At 41.7% G+C, this 24,630-nt stretch overlaps 1 protein-coding gene across 2 annotated transcripts in view; it reads left to right on the top strand.

Annotated features, from left to right (window-relative positions):
* Window positions 1-24,630, top strand: part of Sema5a (semaphorin 5A) — a 424,233-nt gene that overhangs the window by 136,196 nt on the left and 263,407 nt on the right. For both annotated transcript variants that reach the window (XM_055618999.1, XM_055619000.1), the window contains one exon: window positions 1,694-1,891. In XM_055618999.1, coding sequence (XP_055474974.1) covers window positions 1,768-1,891 — 124 coding nt within the window. In that variant the 5' untranslated portion in view covers window positions 1,694-1,767. The remainder of the gene's footprint in view (window positions 1-1,693; window positions 1,892-24,630) is intronic.

Consider the following 24,630-nt stretch of genomic DNA (forward strand, 5'->3'; position numbering starts at 1 on the left):
GTTATTTTTCTGTGCTTGTGACACATGCTGAAGGTGCTCAGTGTGTTTCAGGTTTAGTCTCAGCAATGGTGGCTGGAAAGCTGGGTTTTATGCGTTCCAGCCCCCAAACCACTTGAGTGGTCTCTCTCCTGAGACAAACACGAGGTTCTACTTCTGACCCTATTCCTCCATTCCTCAGAGAATGTGTTCTGGATGGTAGGAAGTGGCTGTCATGCTGTAGGGCCTGGGTTGGTAATTAGAAGTTGTGACTCCTGTTGTGCGGCTCGCTGAGCAGTGCCGCAACAGGGCAGCCCATACTCACAGGCAGAGGACCCCATCCTGATGGGGGAAGGGGACAAGTTGGACTCTGTGGCCATGCTGACCAGCCACACCCATTAGCTCTACCCTTTCTCTCCTTTGTGCTCGTAATTGACAAAGCCTACAGCCACAGGTGATTTTTCTGAACAGACGCAGCAAATTTAAACCAACTCATTCAGCTCTCTGTTCTCTCTGCTTCTTCCTGTCTACACTGTTTTACTTTTCTTTTCAGCTTTCTTGGCATAACCTGCTTTCTGTACCAAGTACAGTGGATCACTCTAGAGCACACTTTTGCTGCCATCACTCCCCAGATGTCCTCCTGTGTCCTTCCTTTGCTGTGGAATGGCCTTCCAGAAACCCCTATGTCTTGAAACCCTCCTTATTCTTCAATATTAAATTCAAATCTGACCTCTCACTGAGGCTATCCTTGATCCTTCTAAATGGCAGCGACACCCTCCATTCACTTCCAAGGCACTCTTGCTTTTGTTAAAGTTAGATCTTGGGTTATTTGTACAAGTCTGCCTTATTGTAAAGTGTGTGTTTTTCATGGTCTTGAAAGTGCGTCAGCTTCTAGCCTCATCTTTTTATTCAACCTGGTAGTAGATAGACTTACATTCTGTTTGAAGCACACTTGGCCACAAATTTTGCAGATAGATCATCTTTAAATATATAATGTTATTAGAATTATTGACAAGAATTGTGAGCAATAATGCTAATCAGATTATTGGTAAAAGACAAAGGCTGTAGCCTTATTAAATAGGGTCTTATGGATGATAAAGTGAGATGAAGTTACAAGCCAACTCTATTTGCACAAACAGGCCAAGACAGACTTACAAGGAAAGCCCCAGCAATGATGACAGTGATTAATCACCATTACTTTAGAGGGGTGTGACCTAGGAGAGCTTAAGCTGGGATAGTCTCAGATGTAGTTCATTTACTCACACACACCTACACACACTCACACACCACACCAACATACACACAACCAATCTATATACGCACAATCTACACTATACAGAAACACAACCATATATACACTTGTGCGCGCGCGCGCGCACATACACACACACACACACACACACATCCACATATTCCCACGAACATATAAACCATACAAACACCAAACATACCATACAGATACACATCCACCACACACATCTCCCACCTCATACACAACATACCAATGCACACACATATTTGCAACACACATTTGCACTATACACACACATACACACATGCACACACACACCCATATAGCCCCATGCTGTTTCTGTTTTTTAACATCCCTTGTCTTCAACATTGCAAACTTAGAAGATTATGATAGGAGACTTTTACAAAATGCTGTTCATCAGGAATAAAGCTCTTGTTCACAGAATTCCTCTCTTGCATGTTGTAGGTACCTTTCACACATGAGGAGAAGGTGAGCTCCACAGAAGACACATTCCCAGAGTCAGAGGCCCCTTGCCCACCATGAAGGGAGCCTGCGTCCTTGCATGGCTGTTCTCAAGCCTGGGAGTGTGGAGACTTGCTCAGCCTGAGACCCCGGACCCTGCCCAGTGCCAGAGAGCAGAGCACCCCATCATCTCCTACAAAGGTAAGGAACGAGCGTGTACCGATGACAAGACCACAATGTAAACTCAAATCTCGTATTTAATGCAAGATGATAGAAGGATATTGCTGTTTGCTCTGTGGTTTCACCTGGGCAATTGTTTAGAACAAAGACAATGCCTCAGAGTGGAGGCATGATCCTCATGGAGGATCCCAGATGGGATTTCCCTGGATGGAAACTGTCATTTCCCATCTTCTCTTAACAGGTGCTTTAGGCCGCCCAGCCATTCAAGTCAGAAGCTGAAACCATGACATTAGCACTGCAGTAAACAGTAATAAGAGGAAAGAAACTAATCTTCTTTGGCAATTTTTGACAAAGCCAAGGTCTTGGCTTGACAAGCCCCTTCGTCCTGATGGAGCCTCACAATGCAGTGGGATCCATTATTGTCTGAAGTGTGTTCTCCATGTTGAAGGGCTTGTCAGTTGACAGTCTCACCTGCTCTTCTGTTCTTTACCAGAAGTTATGGAAGGTCTTCGCGACCTGGACACTTGAAAGATTCACAGTGGGGAAAACAGAACAAAACAAAACAAAAACAATGCCTCTGGCCTCAGCATGCCTCTATCATCAGCCCACATCATACGATTCATTTTCTTAACTCATTTCAATAGCTTTTCACTAGTTTTAAAACTTTGTATCACAAATTTCATGTAGAGATGTCAAATATGAACAATAATCTAAGCCCCACATTTAACAGTTTACATTCTATTTTTTTTTTCTCATTTAATTCCTACCCATGCTTTGTTCCTTACCTGTCAAGTGATTTTGATGCAAATTCAGGGTATCATATAATTTTATCTATATCAGTCTACAGCTATTAATGAAAAGAACTTTATGATATTATTTTTATACCAAACATGGAAAAGCTCCCAAGTGAAATTTTTCCTAAAACTATGAAGTACATAGTGTTGGGAAGATGAGAATTCTGTTGAGTCAAACAAGGATCTACCTGAAGTCCATACAGCACAGTTTTCTTGGAGAGATCTTAGATGTCTTTAAATGTTTTATGCCATTGTTTTTCCATCTCCCATGGGGGAAAATATATATATATATATATGTTAAGGAACTGGAATCACTCATTCAGTCTGATTTCTGCTCACTGCATCCTGACTGTGTCATTTGAATGTGTGTGTGTCCCTTTTTTCCCTGTAATTCTGAAGTGATGTGAATCTTGATGAGATTCACACTCAGATCTTTTTCACTTTTGTGGGCTGTCACTGTGAAGCAGTGTCCTGTGAGCAGATGGCAGTTATTTACAGACGCTGGCCAATGGCAGAAAATGGAGAGGTTCTAGGTTTATCATCTTTTCCTCTTCTAATAGAGACTTCCCCATAAACCAGCTGCCCTTGGCCTGCTCTCTGAATGGGACTGCTGCACAGCGGGAAGAGGAAGGCATGCTGAGGCTTCCCCTACAACCAAGGCTTTTGCTGTGGTTTTGTTTCAGTCTGGTAACCACAGTCCCTCAGAAGTTATGATTTCTCTTCTTTTCCTTACTGTACTGATTAGCTTCATATCAACACATGACTTTTATTATAACTGATAGATTTAATTCATTGCTACTTTTTTTTTTGACCTGAGGACATGAGAATGATGCCCTCTCAGCCCAGCATGTAGGGTTGTGTCCTGAGCACAGTGATAACTTCCAGTCTCTTGGATGAAAGATACTCTTATTCTCGGTCCTAGTTCCTCCCACCGCTCTGAGGTACACTAGCAGTTAAGGCTCTTTCGTGAATAGCACTAGGGAGAACATACATAAAAATAAACACTAAGAACTCCTGAGAAGTCCAGGTTGATTCTGGGTTCCAGGGCCTTGACTTCTGCCACCTTCCCCTCTATCTGTTTCTCCCACTGACAGAGTCTCTCTGCCTCTGCAGGGGAACACTCATTCCTTTTCCTTTTCCACAGTGTGTGACACACCTCTCCATCACTACAGTGTGTGTGACCTCTCCATCACTATAGTGTGTGACCTCTCCATCACTACAGTGTGTGTGACCTCTCATCACTACAGTGTGTGTGACACACCTCTCCATCACTACAGTGTGTGTGACCTCTCCATCACTACAGTGTGTGTGACACACCTCTCATCACTACAGTGTGTGTGACACACCTCTCCATCACTACAGTGTGTGACACACAGCACTCTGTTATTTCCAGAGTAGCAGCTCCATGCAACCTTACTTCCTGGGATTCATTAAAACCCTTGAAGACATTTTTGTTGTTGTTTTCCTTTGGTCTTTAGGATATGTCGTTCTTTGAGGGATTAAAACTCAATTTACAGCTTTAAAGTCCCGGAAAGCCATCCCAATTTGTACAGTTTTGCCAACACCTCATGCTCAGTTTATTCCCATTTCTATATTTCACTTTTGATTTTCAGAGGCTGAACGTTAAGTCGATGCAATGAGATTTGTTCATAGAAATCTATCTTTTCTATATGTTTTCTGCACTGGGTTGCCCCTCTAATTTACATAAAGCTTTCCTTATACTTCATTATTCTTCGTTCTTTCGTGCCTCACAGATGCACACCCCCATATACATTCAAACATAATCAAAGCTGGCAATCTGTCATCAAAAAGTGGCGTGTGTACAGGTTGACTGTCTGCAGTAAACTCTGGTGTCAGGATGCACACATTCACAGCAGGGTTCTTCTTTTGGTTCAGCTCTCTGCTATGTTGTGCTCTAATCCTGGCAACAACCCATCGCTGAGAATGCCTTGGAAGAGATTTCAAGGACTGGGAATTAGGTTAAAGGGTAAGACGCCTGGCTGTTTTGGCTGCAAGCATCAGAGTCTGTCTCATGAGGGTAGCGTTGCCTGAGGATTTGTTCACAGCAGCCTCACCAGCAGAGCGTGCTGTCAGGGTTTGGATCTGAGTCCACCTCACAGTTCATCAGCGACATTTCAGAGTATTATAAACTATATTTTCACCCAGTACTGGGCAAATACTCCATCACTGACTTACTCTACCACCTCTAAGTTGCCTACTTTTACTTTTGGATGAACATGTAACAAAGAGTTAATGAGTGCCTGCTATCAACATCTGTGCTAAAATTTGATCCCATAGAGGCCAAGTTCCAGTCTCTGAGAATGAAAGAATCTTCACACCATGCTCTGTTAGGTGTCTGTGTCATGTGCAGGGAGCCCAGGAGAGGAACATGGGAGTCAGATAGCCACAGCCCCAGATCCTTGTACAGAAGGTTTCTAGAAACTGCTCATGGGAGAGCTGAGCCCCAAATAGCTGCCAGCAGAGTTAGGAACCCCATGAAGGGGCAGACATTCCAGAGAAAGGAAATGAATAACACTAAGTGCTGAAGGGGGGGAAAGGTGTGCCACAGGTCCTGGAAAATACGCAATACCGTGTGAGTCATAGCACCCTTACTAGGTGAAAGGGTAGGAGGTTGAAGTGGCTCTCGTAGATAGTGAGGGCTTAGATATGCATGCTATGGCAAGATACCTGAAGATCAACCTCCTCTGGAGAAAAGGATGTGTTTTAGCCACCAAGCATAACCATTCTGGGGCTGCTGCTATGATCAAAGGCAGCAAGAATGAGAAACTGAGGTCTAGATGGTAACACACGTATAGGAAAGCAGAAATGGGGCTGTTCTAGATATTGGAGAGAGCTATGGTTGATGATAGAATGGATAGAGGACCCAAGAGCCTAGGAAACTCTGTTGATATCTAGGATATTTGATCTTCACTGCAAGTATGCTCAACAAGGGAGGCAGGTGTGAGGGATATAAAAAGTTTGAACTGTAAACCCTGCAGTCCTGTGAGCCCCGAAAAGAAGGATCTGGCTGAGAGCAGCACAATGCAGACCTCAGTGAGGGATCCTTTTAAAGACAGGGCTGCTCATGAACGTCTGATAATGCAGTGTTCAAGTTCAGTATGGGCCAAAAGGCAGATTAGTCATCCTGTCCTGCTTTGCTTGAGCCTCTTCTTCTAGTGTTGAAAGGTTTCCATTGGAAAAGCTGGCCAGCTGATCTCCTTTCCAGCACTTCTCAGTAGTGGTGTGTCTGGGTATTGCTTTCCTAGAGCTGTTGCAAAATTACTGCCAACTGGGTAATTTCTCGATGTCTTCTTTTGCCATGTGCTAGCCAGCAGTCCCCTGTGACCGTGTGAATGAGGCTGTGCTCTCTCTGGTAACTTCAGAAGACATGTTTCTCGCCTTCAGCAGAAGTCTGTAGCCTTCCTTGGTTTACAGTCATGCTGGCTAGTCTCCTAGGCTATGTACTTTCTACAATTTCCCTTTATATCTTTCTGTCTTCTGTTCTCACTCCATATCACTCTGTGTTAAGGCTAACCCAATTCCAGTATCACCTGGTCTCAAACACTACCTCTAGAGAAGCAATTTTCAAACGGTGGCACATCCACAGGTGTGTTTGGTTAAGACTCGGGGATATTTTTGTGTGGACTCCGAACAACCCATATCATGTTGCTTCACCAGGGTGTTGTGGGGGGGGGGGTAAAACACATTTCACGTAGAGATAGATGTGTAAATCTAAAGAGAGAAAAATATTAGTTGTGCAGGGGCAGGAAGACAGGAAATAGCTTTGAAAAGAGCATTACTGAATAATCCCTTACTGAAGATGGGGAAAAGCCAGGTGAAGGAAGGGTCTAAAGAAAGAAAAGAGAGGGGGAGAGAATGAGTGTGGCCATGGCATTGAGCTGTAGGAGTGGGTGAGCTCCTGGGAACAGGTGAGAGGTTAACTGATAGGAAGCAGATTCCACCGCCAGTGATCCTCAGAGAAGGGAGGGGACCAGGCACCCCGGATTCAGGGCAGAGTGTGGGATGAGGAGGGGTGGGAGTTCCTGGGGAGTAGACAGGTGATACCCAAGAGACTGGGGGCTCTCGGAAGGAAGTGAGGCTCTGAACAAAGGGTAGAACTGCTGCTAAAACACACAGAAGATTCCCTGTGGATGTTAGGAGTCCTCAGAATAGCTCACAGTGGAGCTGACAGTTGCTTACCACTCAATCACATGAATATTTTTTTTAACCTAGGACCAGCTGTGTGTGGAAGTTTGAGACACTAACAAGGGGGAAGGAATTGGATAGTCCTGTTTTTCCACATGCTTTCAAACATCATGATTTAGTGCTACACTTTGGCAGCATTCTGTATTAGAGGCTATTAGTGAAGTTATACGCCAAAGCTTAGTGACCTTAGTGTCACCAACCACATTTTATCAGGATCTTGATTGGAAGTAACTGTCCAGGCTGAAGATTCTGGCACAGTCTTGTTTCCCAGCCTCAGGGCAGGACTTGTCACTGTGGGCTCAACCTCTTTCGCTGAGTCCTTCGCTTCCCACACTCTACAGCCTGCTGTGTTTGACGGCCACCTCCGTGGCTGCATGTTCCAGAAGATTTATCCATGAGTGTGCAGTGGCAACAAAATACCCTGACCCATTGCCAACGTTCCATTCACACTGATGTGCTTGTCATTTCCCTAAATGTCTGTTCCAATAAATGGGGAAAACAGTGACCCTTCCCACAGCATGCCGCTTAGCTTGCTCGCTGAGTCCCAGAGCCATCACTGAAATTAGCCTTAAATGTTTCTGGCCTACTGGAGGCCATTGTACCTTATTCTGTTTTTGTTTGTTTATTGATTAAAGTTTACTCAGCATGCCGGCTATGTAGAGTGTGCACCGCACTGATTGAAATGGACTTACAGCAAGCAATTTACCATTATGTAGAAAGAAAGACCATTGATGAGTGAGTCAGTCCATACTCCGCAAAGCCTTAGGCCTTACAGTCTCAACTGATCTGGGGGAATTTCATCAGGGTCTTTGTTGGAAGCATTTAGTATTAGTGCCTGAGATTGCTTCTGCCTGCAGATCCACGCAGGGCACTATCGATTTCCACTCCCAGGTCCCTATTTTATCTTTATTTTTAACCCTTTGGTGGTCCCCTAGAATGTCTTCCTACTTACAAGGTTATTGATTGACCTAAGAATTGTTTCAGAATTTATGGAAAAGGTTATGCACTATAGAGGATTAGTAATATCTAGCCGCAAGAGCTTGGGAAGGCAATAGGGGAAATTGTCTTTTCCAGCCATGGTCATTACTGGGCCGAGGCTGGGAGTGGTAACTTATCTGCACATGAGCCCTTAAGTGGGCAAATGATCTTAAATTTGGATGTTTATTCCTGTATCTAAGTATGGGTAATTATTTTTTAATGAAACCTGTAATTTTTGAATCATGTAATTATTTCAAATCATATTTATGCATGTGTTAGAAGCATTGGTTTGTCAGATGATGAGGAAAAAAAATACTGAGCATGTTTTAAATGTGCTGGCACTTTTTTGTGCTTGGTGACTGAGCAGCTCAGGTCTTCGTCCCCTAAGGCTTTGTGGAGTATGGACTGACTCACTCCATCAGAGTCTTTCTGTCTACAGAATGATAAAATGCTTGCTGTAAGCCCATTTCAATCAAGAAGCTCAGGGCCCTTTCTACTCCTGTCCGTGATGCTGAGCTCCAGCTCGTGTTGTGCCTATTCACAGCCATTGCTGCCACTGTCCCACCTCCTGCCGCTCTTCGCTTGACATTGCCACAGACTATTTGTCTGCTGGTTATGGCTGGCCTGCCGTCTCGTCTCTTCCTGTTATGGCTTGAGAATATGTAAACTAGCCAGTGTCAGTTTCCCTCAAAGGTAGAGCACATTTACACTATGCGCAAATGTGTCTTTTGGTTCCATGCGCATCCCTTGGCTCCATGTAGGTGTGTCCATGGTTGTGTGCACAGCTCTCGGCTCCATCTGTGCCCCTACCTCCATGTATTTCTCCTGTCTCCATGTGCATCCCTGGTTCTATGCACATTTTCTGGCTTTATGTGTGACCCTGGATCTGTGTGTACCTATCTCCTGGCTATGTGTGTGTCCCATGAGTTCACTGTTTTCCTACAGGTACATACATGTTCCTCTGCTCCCTGTGCTCCACGTGGTTATGTGTCCCCTGGTTCCACATTTTCATGAGTCTATGCCTTGTGGCTCCCATGGTTTTATGTCTGTCTCCTGGCCCACTCCTAGCTCCATTTTTCCTTAACTCTATGTTTTCTGTGGCTTATGGAGTGTCCCATGGTCCTGTGCATGTATTACAACTCCTAATATGCCCATCAACACTGTGTTTTTTTAATCTGAGTTTTGGGTAACTATAGTCTTTACAGATTTTTTTTTCACACAATATATTTTGGTCATCTTCTTCTCCTGCCCTTCATTCCTCCCAGTTGTTCCCTACTTACCCAACTTCATGGTCTTTGTCCCTATCTTCAAAATACAAAACAAAATAAAAACAAAAACAAATAAGCAACAAAAAATCCAATAAGGTGAAAAATACCAAAAGAAAACATGGCTGGAGTCTTTTGTATGGTCATGTGGAGTGAAGGTCTTGTCTAGTTTTAGCCTGGCTTACAGAATCCAGTGCTTTTGTGTCCAGGAGAGGGGCTGACATAGATGACCCTTGTAATGTCTTATAAGTTTTATGGCCTTAGAAATAATTTGACAGGCCAGTAGTGAATTATTCATCTCTGTCCAGTCTTAGGCCCTACCAGAGCGGCCCTGAGAAATGTGTCTGGGGTGCATGGTCGTGGTCTATTCTCCAGGATGGAATTAAGAATTCCTAAACAAACAAACAAACAAACAAACCGAACCAAAACAATAACAATAACAATAACAACAATAACAAAAAGCCAAAAAGAAGTAGGCACTAGAGACTGTCAAGAATAAAGGTTCTTCCAATTAAAAAAAAAAGAAAAGAAGAATTCCTATTTAGTTTAAATGCATCACAGTAATCAATGTATCAATGTTAATGCTTATAATATTTCTATACATTTGGGAATAGTGACACACGCTTGTATTCCACAAAGCTCAGGAGGCTGGGGCAGGAGAATTGGATGTTTAACATCACCTTGTGCTGCATAGCAAAACCCCGACTCACAAATATAGAAAATATTAGTTTCATGCGAAGTGAATTAAAACAGAGCAAGAATCTTGTCCCCTGGATCTCACACAGCACTGACAGCCTAATGTGATGTGATGTCACACTTACAAAGTCAAAATGTGCTGAGCAATTTGCAAAGGAAGCTGCTAAGGTATGAGCACACTGCCCCTTTGGTTATGCTATTTGGAAAGCACTTCCACTTTGAAAGTGTGCCACTAGTGTTCTGTCTGTAGAAATGGAGTGTGAGGGAGTACATGCAGCTTGCCAGCCCCAGTGTGTGAGTCATGACTATGAGTACATGGAGGCCCTGGATGAGAGTACTGCTTGTTCATTCCTCTAGTTTTGAGGCTACTGGTAATTTTCATGTTACTCCTCATTTCATGGCCCCTGATAAGTAACTGCTTAGCGCTTAGTGCAAGCATCTGTACTCAGTCTTAAGACACAATCTGAAGTATATTTGGTTACTTCCTATCATGAGGGAAAAGTTTAGATCATTTTATGACTTCCGATAGACTGCCTTATAAATGAAGTTGTTCTATGTGGTCAAACTTGCTCTAGGATGAGGATTGTCTACTGCCTCCATCAAGATTCTGATTTAGGATTATGGGGGGCGGAGCCAAGATGGCGACTAGCACACACAGTTTCCGAGCTGTGGAAGAGATAAAGTTCTGAGTTGATGAGTGGAAGAACTTCTGAAGCCAGGGAAACAACAGAGAGACTTTCTAAACAACAGGGAACATCGCAGGAGGTCAAAACCTTGGTCTCGGGTCACCCAGGGACTTGTTTGGGGAAGGTGAGAAACGATCTCTCAGCACTCCCCTCCCCCAGACCTCCCTCCTCCTCGGCACAGCAGACTCACCTTTCTCAGCGCAGACCTAACTGCCTGGGGCCTGCAGCCACTGAGGCGGAGCCCCAAGCCCTTTATCGGCAAAGGCCAGCAGTACTGTGTCTCAGAGCCCCAGATTCACGCGCGGTGGCTGCACCATCCTCCCAGGGCCCGAGTCTGCTAGACGCCATACTAGCTCCGCAGGAGCACCATCACTGACGGTACGGCCCGCCCAATCCCACAGTGACAGAGAATACGCTATATACTCACCAAAACCAGACAGAAACGCCATACAAGCTAGACACACCAGGCGCTGGGCCTCCGAAGCTTGGAGAGCACAGTAAAGAGACCCCAGAACTTCCCAGAAAGCATCTGGACTAGCAAACCAGTCTCCAGTTACAGCGGGACTTTCTAACCTGGCGGCGGAGCAGCACTGAGCTGGCGGGGCACATCAGCCCTCCAGTTTAAGACTAACCAGGGCCAAACCAGAGAACAGAAAGGCTGGTTACCCCGATTCCCACTGACGTGACCACCCTGAAATCTCCAGCTGCAGCAAAACCTCATAACCTGGCAGTGACAGCAGCACGGAACTGGCGGAGCACATCAAAGAAGCAGGGCCAAACCAGAGAGCAGAGAGCCCAGATACGCCGATCTCTGCCAAGTGACCTGTCTGTAAGTGAGTGAACCCTTGAGAATCTGCAGCTCCCCTGATCCTGGGTCCTTCTAAAACAGAAGCCAGGCATCGAACCCCCTCCCACCCATATACCCACTTTGGGAAACAGAGGGGCACTTGGAACATTGAAGTTCCTGCTCTGTGGGTCTAATTGAGGCGTTAAGGCAGTTAATGCCAGAAATTGCGCTGCGATCATCACTAGCGCCTGCGACATATACATTGCAGAGCCCCTCCCACACACTCAAGGGTTCAACATTAGCCATCACTCTGTCCCTCGAGACACACGCCCACACCCACTTACACACACACACACATATACACACGCACGCACGCACGCTTGCATTTGCCTCTGTTTGCGCCTGCGTACTTTCCTCCCACAGGTACAACTAGTCCTCAGCATACGCTAAGGACACGGGACCTCTCTCAACTTCCTGAAGAATTCTCCAGACTCGAGAGAGAGACAGTACCAGTCTGATCGGCAGAATCAAAAAACAAACAGGGAAGGTCTCAGATAAGCCAATGGCCAGGGGTAGGCGAAAGAACACTTCCAACATAAATCAGGACATCATGACTTCACCAGCAAACCCCAAAATCGATGGATACTCCAATTCATCAGAAGCACAGGAAAATGACCTTAAAGCCATGCTTGCTCAATTATTTGAGGTTCATAAGGAGGAATTGAACAAATCTTTCAAAGAGTTGGCCAGTCAATTGGAGGTAAAGAAAGAAGAAATAGACAAAACCCTTAAAGAAACACAGGCAAACATAGCCAAACAAATAGAGGCACAAGTAGAGAAAAAAATCAGTGGCATACAAAAAGGAAATGAACAAAGAAATAGAGTCCATCATAGAGAGACAGGAATCCAAACTCAAACACATAAAAGAAATGGTGCAAGGCATGAAAACAGAATTAGAATCAATAAAGAAAACACAAAATGAGAAAACTCTTGAGCTGGAGAACTTGGAGAAAAGATCAGGAACCACAAAAGTAAGCATCACCAACAGAATACAGAGATGGAAGAGAGAATCTCTGGAGCTGAAGACATACTTGCAGAAATTGATACTTCTCTCAAAGAAAAAGTAAAATCAGAAAAATTCCAATCACAAAATATCCAAGAAATCAAGGATGCTATGAAAAGACAAAATCTAAGAATAATAGGAATTGATGAAAAAGAAGACTCCAGGCTCCAAGGTTCAGAAAATATTTTCAAAAAAATCATAGAAGAAAATTTTCCCAACTTAAAGAAAGAGATGTCCATAAATATACAGGAGGCCTACAGAACACCAAATAGACTAGACCAGAAAAGAAACACATCACGTCACATCATAGTCAAAACACTAAATCTACAGAACAAAGAAAAGATATTAAAAGCAGCAAGGGAAAAAGGCCAAGTAACATATGAAGGTAGACCTATCAGAATCACACCAGACTTCTCATCAGAAACTATGAAAGCCAGAAGGGCCTGGGAAAGCATCATGGAGACTCTAAGAGATCACAAATGTCAACCCAGACTACTATACCCTGCAAAGCTTTCAATCAACATAGATGGAGAAAACAAAATATTCCATGACAAAACTAAATTTACGCAATATCTATACAGCAAACCAACCCTACAGAAGATACTAGAAGGAAAACTCCAATCCAACGAAAACGAATTCACCCAAGAAAACAGGGCATACAGATAATATCCCAACAAAAATGAAAAGAAAACAAGCAATGAAACAAGGTAAGATCATCGACTCCATTACAAAAGGAACTAACATGCATTGGTCAATATTATCTATCAATATTAATGGACTCAACTCACCAATAAAAAGACACAGGCTAACAGAATGGTTACGGAAACAGGACCCAACATTCTGTTGCCTCCAAGAAACACACCTATGCAACAAAGATAAACACCACCTCAGAGTAAAGGGCTGGAAAAATGTTTTTCAAGCAAATGGTTCCAGAAAACAAGCTGGAGTAGCCATCCTAATATCTAATAAAATAGACTTTCAACCCAAGTTAATCAAAAAAGATAAGGAGGGCCACTATATTCTCATCAAAGGAAAAATCCAACAAGAGGACATCACAATTTTGAATATCTATGCCCCAAATACAAGAGCACCTACATTCGTAAATGAAACAATATTAAAGCTTAAATCATACATTGATCCTAATACCTTAATAGTGGGAGACTTCAACACCCCACTCTCATCAAGGGACAGATCAACCAGACAGACACCAAATAGGGAAATAAAAGCACTCACAGAATCCCTAAATCAAATGGACCTAATAGATGTCTACAGATCTTTTCACCCAAACTCAAAAGAGTACACCTTCTTTTCAGCACCACATGGAACCTTCTCCAAAATAGACCATATAGTTGGTCACAAAGCAAGCCTCAACAGATACAAAAGGATTGAAATAATCCCTTGTATACTATCTGACCACCATGGACTAAAGCTGGACATCAACAACAACAGAAACAACAAAAAGCTGACACGCACATGGAAACTGAACAACTTACTACTCAATGACAGCTGGGTCAAGGAAGAAATAAAGAAAGAAATTAAAGACTTTCTAGAATTCAATGTAAATGAAGGCACAACATACCCAAATTTATGGGACACATTGAAAGCAGTGCTCAGAGGAAAATTTATAGCACTAAGTGCCTACAAGAAGAAATCCATAACATCACATACAAACAACTTAATGGCCCAACTGAAAAACCTAGAAAAAAAAGAAGCAGATACACCCAAGAGGAGCAGACGGCTGGAAATAATCAAACTAAGGGCAGAAATCAATCAATTAGAAACAAATAAAATTATCCAAAGAATCAATGAAACAAAAAGTTGGTTCTTTGAGAAAATCAACAAGATAGACAAACCCTTAGCCAAACTAACTAAAAAACAGAGAGAAACCATACAAATCAGCAAAATCAGAAAGGAAAATGGAGACATAACTACAGACACTGAGGAAATCCAAACGATTATTAGGTCATACTACAAAAGCCTATATGGCACAAAATTTGAAAATCTAAATGAAATGGATAACTTTCTTGACAGATTCCATCTACCAAAATTAAGTCAAGATCAGGTAGAAAGACTGAATAGCCCTATATCTCCCAAGGAAATTGAAGCAGTCATTAACAGTCTCCCCTCCAAAAAAAGCCCTGGACCAGATGGCTTCAGCGCAGAATTCTACAAGACCTTCAAAGAAGTACTAACACCAATTCTCCTCAAACTATTCCATAAAATAGAAACAGAAGGAACACTACCAAACTAATTCTATGAAGCCACAGTCACTTTGATACCTAAACCACACAAAGATCCAACAAAAAAAGAGAACTTCAGACCTATCTCTCTTATGAACATTGATGCAAAAATACTCAATAAAATACTTGCAAACCGAATCCAAGAACACATCAAAGATATCATCCACCATGACCAAGTAGGCTTCATCCCAGGAATGCAAGGGTGGTTCAACATACGGAAATCCATCAATGTAATCCACCACATAAACAAAATGAAGGAGAAAAACCACATGATCATCTCCTTAGATGCTGAAAAAGCATTTGACAAAGTCCAACACCCATTTATGTTTAAAGTCTTGGAGAGATCAGGGATACAAGGCACATACCTAAAGATAGTAAAGGCAATATACAGCAAGTCTATAGCCAACATCAAACTCAATGGAGAGAAACTTAAATCAATCCCACTGAAATCAGGGACAAGACAAGGCTGCCCACTCTCTCCATATCTCTTTAACATTGTACTTGAAGTCCTAGCCAGAGCAATAAGACAACTAAAGGAGATCAAGGGGATACAAATCGGAAAGGAAGAGGTCAAAGTGTCACTATTTGCAGATGATATGATAGTATACATGAGCGAACCCAAAGATTCAACCAGAGAACTTCTTCAGCTGATAAACACCTTCAGCAAAGTGGCAGGATACAAAATCAACTCAAAAAAATCAGAAGCCCTCTTGTATACCAAAGACAAAAAGTCTGAGAAAGAAATTAGGGAAACAACACCCTTCACAATAGCCACTAATAACATAAAGTACCTTAGTGTGACTCTAACCAAGCAAGTGAAAGACCTGTTTGAGAAAAACTTCAAGTCTTTGAAGAAAGAAATTGAAGAAGATCTCAGAAGATAGAAAGATCTCCCGTGCTCATGGATTGGTAGGATTAACATTGTGAAAATGGCCATCCTGCCAAAAGCAATCTACAGATTCAATGCAATTCCCATCAAAATACAACTCAATTCTTTACAGACCTTGAAAAAAAGATTCTCAGCTTCATATGGAGAAACAAAAACCCAGAATCTCCAAAACGATCCTGTACAACAACAGATCATCTGGAGGTATCTCCATTCCCGATCTCAAGCTGTACTACAGGGCAACAGTAATAAAAACTGCATGGTATTGGCATAGAAACAGAAAGGAGGATCAATGGAATCACATAGAAGACCCAGAAATAAACCCACACACCTATGAATACTCAATATTTGACAAAGAAGCCAAATCCATTCAATGGAAAAAAGACAGCATCTTCAACAAATGGTGCTGGACCAACTGGATGTCTACATGCAAAAAAATGAAAATAGATCCATATTTATCACCCTGCACAAAACTAAAGTCCAAGTGGATCAAGGACCTCAACATAAAACCAGATACTCTAAATCAGCTGGAAAAAAAAAGTGGGAAACAGCCTAGAACTCATTGGCACAGGAGACAACTTCCTGAACAGAACACCAACAGCACAGGCTCTAAGAGCAACAATCAATAAATGGGACCTCATGAAACTTCTGTAAAGCTGAAATCTTCTGTAAAGCAAAAGACACTGTCATCAAAACAAATAGACAGCCTACAGATTGGGAAAGAATCTTCACCAACCCTTTATCTGACAGAGGGCTAATATCAAGTATATATAAAGAACTAAAGAAGCAGAAAAGCAACAAACCAAGTAATCCACATAAAAAATGGGGAACAGAGCTAAACAGAGAATTCTCGAAAGAGGAACATCGAATGGCAGAGAAGCACTTAAAGAAATGCTCAACCTCATTAGCCATTAGGGAAATGCAAATCAAAACGACCCTGAGATTTCACACACCCATCAGAATGGCCAAGATGAAAAACTCAAGTGACAACACATGCTGGAGAGGTTGTGGAGAAAAGGGAACCCTCCTCCATTGCTGGTGGGAATGTAAACTGGTTCAACCACTCTGGAAGTCAATCTGGCACTTTCTCAGACAACTAGGAGTAGTGCTACCTCAAGACCCAGCTATACCACTCCTAGGTATATACCCAAAATTTGCTCAAGTACACAACAAGGACATTTGTTCAACCATGTTCTTAGCAGCTTTATTTGTAATAGCCAGAACTTGGAAACAACCCAGATGTCCATCAACGGAGGAATGGATACAGAAATTGTGGTATTTTTACACAATGGAATACTACTCAGCAATCAAAAAGGAGGAAATCATGAAATTTGCAGGCAAGTGGTGGGATCTAGAAAAGATCATTCTGAGTGAAGTATCCCAGAAGGAGAAAGACAAACTTGGTATATACTCGCTTATATAGACCTACAAGACATGATAAACATAATGAAATCTACACACCTAAAGAAGATAATCAAGAAAGTGGACACAGGCGAAGGTGATTAATCCTCATTTAGAAAGACAAATGGGATGTGCATTGAACTTATGACAGGAGTCTACCACAAAAGGCATCTGAAAGACTCTACCTAGCAGTGTTTCAAAGCAGACACTAAGACTCATAACCAAACCCTCGGCAGAGTGCAGGGAATCATATGAAAGAAGGGAAGTTAGTATGATATGGAAAGGATAGGAGCTCTACAAGGACCAAATATATCTGGGCACAGGGTCTTTTCTGAGACTGACACTCAACCAAGGACCATCTATGGATATAACCTAGAACTTCTGCTCGGATGTGGCCTGTGGTAGCTCAGTAACCAAGTAGTTTTCCAAAGTAAGGGGAACACGGACTATTTCTAACAGGATCTCAAGGGCAGGCTGTCTGACACCGCCCCCCCCCCCAGGGGAGGAGCAGTCTGTTAGGCCACAGAGGAGGACTTTGCAGCCAGCCCTGAAGATACCTGATAAAACAGGGTCAGATGAAAGGGGAGGAGGTCCTCCCCTATCAGGGGACTTGGAAAGGGGCAGGGAGGAGACCAGGGAGGGAGTGTGGGGTTGGGGAGGGAATGAGGGAGCGGGATACAGCTGGGACACAGAGTTAACAAAATGTAACTAAAAAGAAAAAAAAAAGATTCTGATTTAGACCTTTTTTTGACTTGGACCCATCATTGCATTTTATCTATCTTTAAGCATATTCTGGTCTTTCTAAGCAGTAAGTGGGCAAGTTTGTGTGTTTCTTACACTAAGAATTCAAAATAGCCTTCCTGACAAGTGTGAGGGAAGAGTGGGGATAAATGCACAGTGAGTTTTAATTAGGTAGTACTTTCTTGGATCCTGTCATTTTTCTTCGCATAGTAGCTGAGCAAAATAAGCAGCTGTGGTTACAATTGAGAGGCAAAGCTTTATTCTACAGTTCATACAACCAGGCTGAAATATCTGTGTTTCCAGAGAGACAAGGGAAGGACTAGCTACTTCTTAAACATTGCTAGCATGTTTTCTAATTCATTTAATATTTAAACTTTTACTTTCTTTAGTCTCTTTCCACATGGAAAGAAAAAGAGCCATGAGGTAGACTCAAAGTTTTGGAGAAACTCAGTTTTCCTTTTCTAAGCCCAGGTCCCTCTTCCAGGTAAGAATTATCGCTACTTGTAAGCAAGAACAGTGCTTAGTTCATGCTGACATTCACAGTGATGATGTGTGTTCTAGAGCTAAATGGATGGATTCCTCCTATTTCAGGCTCAACAGAGATTTATGCTGATATTTTACCGTTCCCACCTTGGAAGTGCTTCTGGACAGCATGTTAGATACACTACAGAGCCTGTTAGCAAAGATCAATGAAGCAAGACCCTGATGCCCAGAGTGGCCCGGCCGAGTGCTTCTGGTGGCCATCAGACAGTGATTAACGATTATCATCCTTGTTGGTCATTTTGATTTTTGTTCCACTCAATGCTCTGGTTTTAGCACAGGGAGCATTTTAGCTTCTTCTACTTTGAAGATAAAGGCAGAGGTCCATTTCATTAATAATTCAATCAATATTTAGTGAGTGTATGCTATGTGCTGGAAATTGTTTTAGCCACTGGGGTAACCCTAGCCAGCAAAGTAGAGATAAATCCTGGCCCACACTGACTTTCTGCTCTATTAGGGAGACAGCCAATAATAAGCTGGTATTGAGTGGGCTCCCAGGTGAAACTGAGAGAGAATGTAAAGCAGTGATGGGTTAAAAGGAGGGGTTCGAGACGGTCACCATGGAACTAGGTCTATCAGATGGTTTCCCTTTGCTTCTTAGTCCCCACTTGATCTTTTCTTCTGTTCATTCTTTAAAACTGACAGGTAGTTATTGCACATATTTGTGTAGTGTGTGAAATAATAAATAAAAACACACACACAACACATAGCCTGTGATTAACAGTTTCGTCTCTTTAGACATTTGCTATTTCTTTATGTTACAAACCACTGGGCACGCCTTTTTCCATTCCTCCTTTATCTAATACCTGTCACATTGTTGTGACACTCTTTATGGTCCCGCTCTGGATGCTGCTCAGTGTGTTAGCCCCATGGCTCAGGCTTCCTGTTATGATTAGGGGTAACTCCTGTTACCTCCATCTGCAGACTCCATCGTTCCCATGTGAGTCACAGCTTTTAGAAAACACTAGCAGAGATAGATTTAAAAGTTCCAGGGTTATTGGGATCATTAATTCTTTTGTTTGTTTTTTTTATTTATTTTTTAGGGAGATTAAACACTGAGTGGGAGATTTTGGGTAATGTAAATTTTTGAGATTTCAGTGGACCACTTGGTCTGCTATGCTAAAGATGGACTGGAGTTTAGGCAGATGGGTAGGTGCAGAGCAGGAGACTAGTAGAGGACTTATTTTCGCTGGCTTGCATAAGGCTACTAGTGGTAAGCAGGAGGAGCAGTGATAGTGTTTATTTGGGAAGTAGAATAAAAAGTACCGGCTTTTAGACTATATATGGGCTGTAGGAGAACAATGTGTGCAGGACTGATTCTAGGCTTTTCTCTTTGAGCCACAGAATCATTGAATGAGGTGGAGATTTCAGTATAGGCATTGTGTGAGGAGTTTTGGAGCTCAGAGTTTAATAAATTAAAGTCAAGATGCTATACACTCACCTGGAGATTTTGAAGAACAATCTTAGCTGGAGATAAACCCATTTGTGAAGTATTTGCTATTTCAAGTCTTAATTCTGGGACCTAGGGAAAAGGATATAGACACAAATGAGAAGAATTGGGATGAGTAGACCCTGGGGCAAGTCAGAGAATGGATTTTGGAGAGATGAGGCAGCAGACAGAGTGAGGAAGCATAACTGGGACACTTTTCACCATGCTGCAAACTGGAGACATGGTTCCAGCATAATGAAACAGGAGGGTGCTGCTGACTGACAGGCAGAAAAGAGCACTGCGTACACAAAGCCCCCAAAGTCTCGAAGCCTGAAACAGTGGCGCTCTTCTGCCTATGAATGTCTTTCGAACACATTGGGTGGCAAGGGTCAGGCCATTTATTTTTATTTGTAAATGTCCCAAGAATGGATTGGTTTATTACTCTTTAGGAAAAAATTATCATACTGAAGTTGGTATACAGAAAACAAGAAATCTCAAGAGGTTGGTCTGGCTACTTAATATCATTTTGAACTTGCTTTTGAGGAATGGTTAAAAACATACTCTCAGGAGACGAGGTGTTAGACTTAGGTTCTGAGCCTTAGAGTGTGAACCTGTGCAAGTGACATAAGAATTCTGCTTGACAATTTATACTTTACCACAAGCTTTGTGGTTTGCTGAGTATGGGTTTGTGTATATGTGAAAGTCAGCTAAGATAGAACAGACATCTTTATATCCATGATTAAAACCAAAAAGTTGATCTCACATGGAGCCATCTAATGCTCTTCAGTGAAAGAAGTTTAGAAAACTGAGATGTAGTGAATTGTGAATCGATCACTGATGATGAGGAAGAGAAACAGAAGAATTTTGTTTGCCTCAATGATTTTGCTATGTATGTTTCAATGTTAACCCTTCTAAAATACAAAGATATGTTGGGTATTTCTCATTTCAAGGTTAAAGGGGAAATATAAAATCACTGCATGAACAGGTCCAGTTAAATTTAAATACTTAATCAAATTTTAAAAGAACTGAAATAATATAATCATATTTATTTAAAGAAAGATTCATTTGACCTATTTTCTTTCTTCATTCCAAAGTATAACTTCTATGATTTAAAAAGAGCCTGTTTACAGCAATCAAGCATGCAAATAATTAGTCTCTATACCGTAGCAGAGAATCAAGCTTTTGGAATACATACATGGATCCAAGAAAGTTTCAACCCAAACCCCAAATTATTAGCTTTGAAAACATACGTGTAAAATGAAGAGCACATGAAAGTGTGAATTCCTTTTTGTGAGAGTGTGTGGCAGAATTTTGGTTACAATATCTGATATTTGGAGAATTGAGGGTCTATTGTCAGAGAACGTCCATAACTTTTTTTTTTCTTGTTTGTCTAAGATTTGGTGAACTGGTTTTTAAATTTGAAGTTGGAAAGTAATGTAGGGACTTGACCATGTGGGTGACATGGAAAGTAAGGCTGACTTAACATTAGCGCATTATGAACAAAAGGAAAGCCAGACAGCTCTAGAAACTAAACTGTGCAGACCATGGAGAGCAGGCAGATGACACAGTGGGAGTGCAATCGCTCAGGAAAAGAAAAAGGAAAGTGAGTTACAACTGGGTGGAAACCATGCACGGAGTTTGGACCTCATTAGAGTCAAGCTAAAGCTCAACTGCAGAGCAGCAAGTGAAGACCTCTTTCACACTTAGGCAGCCCGGTTCTAAATAACCAGCAGCTCAGAAAATCTCCAGAGGAAATCTGAATTGTTTCTATCTGAATAGCAATCAGAACATCATTTACCCGAATCTGTGGCCTGCAACTTCAGTACTTGTTGCTTCTGTCAGTGATTTCAGGTGTATGTAGGGAGATATTTTAAAAGGCAAACTAAACTCATGTACTGAAGAAAAATTTTAAAAGTGAAGCACAGAAAGGCTGGAGGGCTGATTCAGTGGGTAAAAGCTTGTCACACTCCCGTGAAGACCGGAGATCAAATCTCAGAACTTGTGCGAAGGTGGTCATAGCAGCTCAAAGCTGTCATCCCAGGAGACCTAATGTGAGAAGGGAGCAGAAACAAGGGATTCCCTGGAAGCTCGTGGCCAAGCCAGCCTGGACCACAAAACAGGAAGAGGAACAGGAAAGAGACACGTGACAGCCAATAAGGTGTGGTCGACGGCTGCCACCATAGGCTGTCCTCTCGCTTCCACATGAGCCTGTACTTACACACACCAATGTGCACGTGCACACATATGTTCACAGACATATGTTCACTGACTACTCACACACACACGCACACACTCTACATGAGAGTGTAAACCAGCTAAGCATAAATATAATAAAAGAAAAAAAAGGACATAGGAACTTAACCTTTCTTCTTGGATAAGACTAGAAAAAATCAACAAATTTCTTAACAAACTGATGATAGAAGATAGAAGAGACATGTTATCTAAAATAAGGAATGCCCAAGGAGGCACCAAACTAGAGTAATCGAAAGCAGTAAGCAAAACCCTTCATTCCACAGTTTGACAACTTAGGGAAAATTGAAAAATTCTTTGTAAGATACAGTCTATCAGTTTCACTAAAGACACCTTTAGTCTCATTACTTGGGTGGCTGAGGCAGGAGGGTCACTTAATCTCAAGGATCTGAGTTCATCCCATACAACATAGTAACCCCCGACACTATGCTCAGTAAAATAATTAAGTTGATAGTTCAGAATTCTCCAACAAGGAGTTAGGAGGTTGAAGCAGGAGGATCACAAGTTCAAGCCCTGTGCTAGGAGGAAATTCAAGGTCAGTCTGTGTACACCACTTCTCAAAGTAAAACTTAAAAGAGGGCAGGGGACTAAAACTAAATGATCGAACACATGCCGGACCTGCGCAAAGCCCTGCGTTCAACTGTAACCACTAAAACGGCTGATGTAACTTCACGTGACCTACACTGTGGATTTTACTAGAAAGTGGAGGCAAATTTCATCAGCTCTACATGATCTTCAGGAGAGCAGAAAGGGAGAGAACACCTACTAACCGCCATAAGCAGATGGTGGTGTCTTGATATTAAAACCAGAGAGGTTAGCCCAAGATGTAAAACCAAGACCAGTGAAACAACTGGAGCCAGCGATTTGCATAAGGGATGATACATCTGCCCAAGTTAGTTTCATTCTTTAAGTGCAAGAATGGATGGTATTTCAAAGGTTTATATTTGAGAAATAAGTCAGTCAAATAATGCCTTCTTTGACTAAAATTATAATAAATAATTCTTAGCCGATAAAACCCGTACAATTCTCAGTACATAGACAGTAAAATCAGGGCCGAGGAATGTAGCTTTGACAGTGGAAAAGGCACTTACAAAACTCTCGGAATCTTACATGACGTGTAAGGTGATGGAATGAATGCTTTCCCCACAGAGCAGTTTCCTGTTTGGTATCAGCGCATTCTGTTACCATCAAACAAAATACAAAGTCAAAATTAAGTAAGTGAAACTAGATTGGGAAGGTGGCATTAAAGCTAAGATTTGCCTTATAATATTTCCTATATGGAACATCCTAATTGACACTTTTCAAAACCTTTTGAAGCAAATGAGCTTTTTGTAATTTCAAGGCACAGAGTAAACATAAGGAATTCAATTGCTCTGCAATATGATATCAGGAATTAACAGAAAATCAATTTAAATAATTTCCACTTCCATCTAAAATTGTGAATATGAAAGTGTGTGCAAGTTCTACACAGTGAAGTCACAAAGCTCTCCAAACCACTGGTCAGGGATAAATGCAGAGATCTGAGCGCACATGGCATGAGATAAGACTTAAAGCCGTAAGAACATTCCACGCATTATAGCCACATATTGCTGAAGATAAGATAAAAACCTTCTTACACTCTCATTGCAGAGAGTGTAACTTCCTAAACTTCTGTGGACATATGTAGGCAGCATGACAGATTAATTTTTGTGAACTTGTTATGATACCACAATATAGTGGTTATATGTTTAGGTCAAAAAATGTGGGGACCCTCTTCTCTTAACACACAGTGTGACAACTTCCATAAGGATAATTGTGAGACAGTGCCAAGAGACATGAAAAAGAGCCACAGATCAGTTTTCAATTAATTTTCAATGGTGATCAGTGGTAATTCATTGAGAAAAATGTTATTTTCTTAACAAAGCAATAGTGGAAAACTGAGCACACACATATACATATATATAAACATACATGACCTTGCGTATGTCTACATATGTATACTCACATTATATATATATATATATATATATATATATATATATATATATATATATGACTATGAATACTCAGACAATTTACAAATTTAACTGATGTGGACTGTAGATTTAAATAGCTAAAATTATAAAACTTCTGGGAAAAACAAGGGAAACATTTCAAACTTTCGAATAGGCTAAGATTTCTTAGCTTGATTTTTGTTTTTATAGCTTGATTTTTAAAAATTCCATACCAACAAGTTTAATATATTTGATTTCAACACAATTAAAAATATTTGTTCTTCATTAACGCCACTAAAAATGTGTGATCAGTAAAATTAAATTTAAAAAAAAATGTGTGATCAGGCTACACTCTCATCAAAATGGTTGTAAAGTATACACACATGTACACACATACATTCACATACACAGTGATGGTTTTGTTTTTCAGTGTTTACATTCAGTGGTGGTAACATGCAATCCGTTCTTTGCTTTGAAGAAGAAGTTCTTAGTAGGTAGACCTTCAGAGTTTCCAACTCCTTGAGTTTTGAGTGGGGCCATGTGGTGGTTTGAGTTAGAATATTCCCTGTGCGTTCAGGCTTTTGAGTACGTGGTCTCTAGCTGGTGGCACTGTTTAGGGAGGTTGTACCACCGTGCTGGTGGAAATACATTGCTGGTGGAGGGCTTTGGGAGTTCATAGCCATTGCCCACCTCTACTTTTCTCTTTTCACTTTGTGTTTGTGGTAAAAAGTGTGAACTCAAGGCACCTGCTGCCATTATAGACTTTTATCCTTCTGGAACTGTGCCAAAATAAACTCTTACTTCTATAAGCTGCTTCATTGTGTT

This window comes from Psammomys obesus, unplaced genomic scaffold (genome assembly GCF_907164565.1).
Source record: "Psammomys obesus unplaced genomic scaffold, mPsaObe1.curated_primary_1811, whole genome shotgun sequence".
Lineage (NCBI taxonomy): Eukaryota > Metazoa > Chordata > Mammalia > Rodentia > Muridae > Psammomys > Psammomys obesus.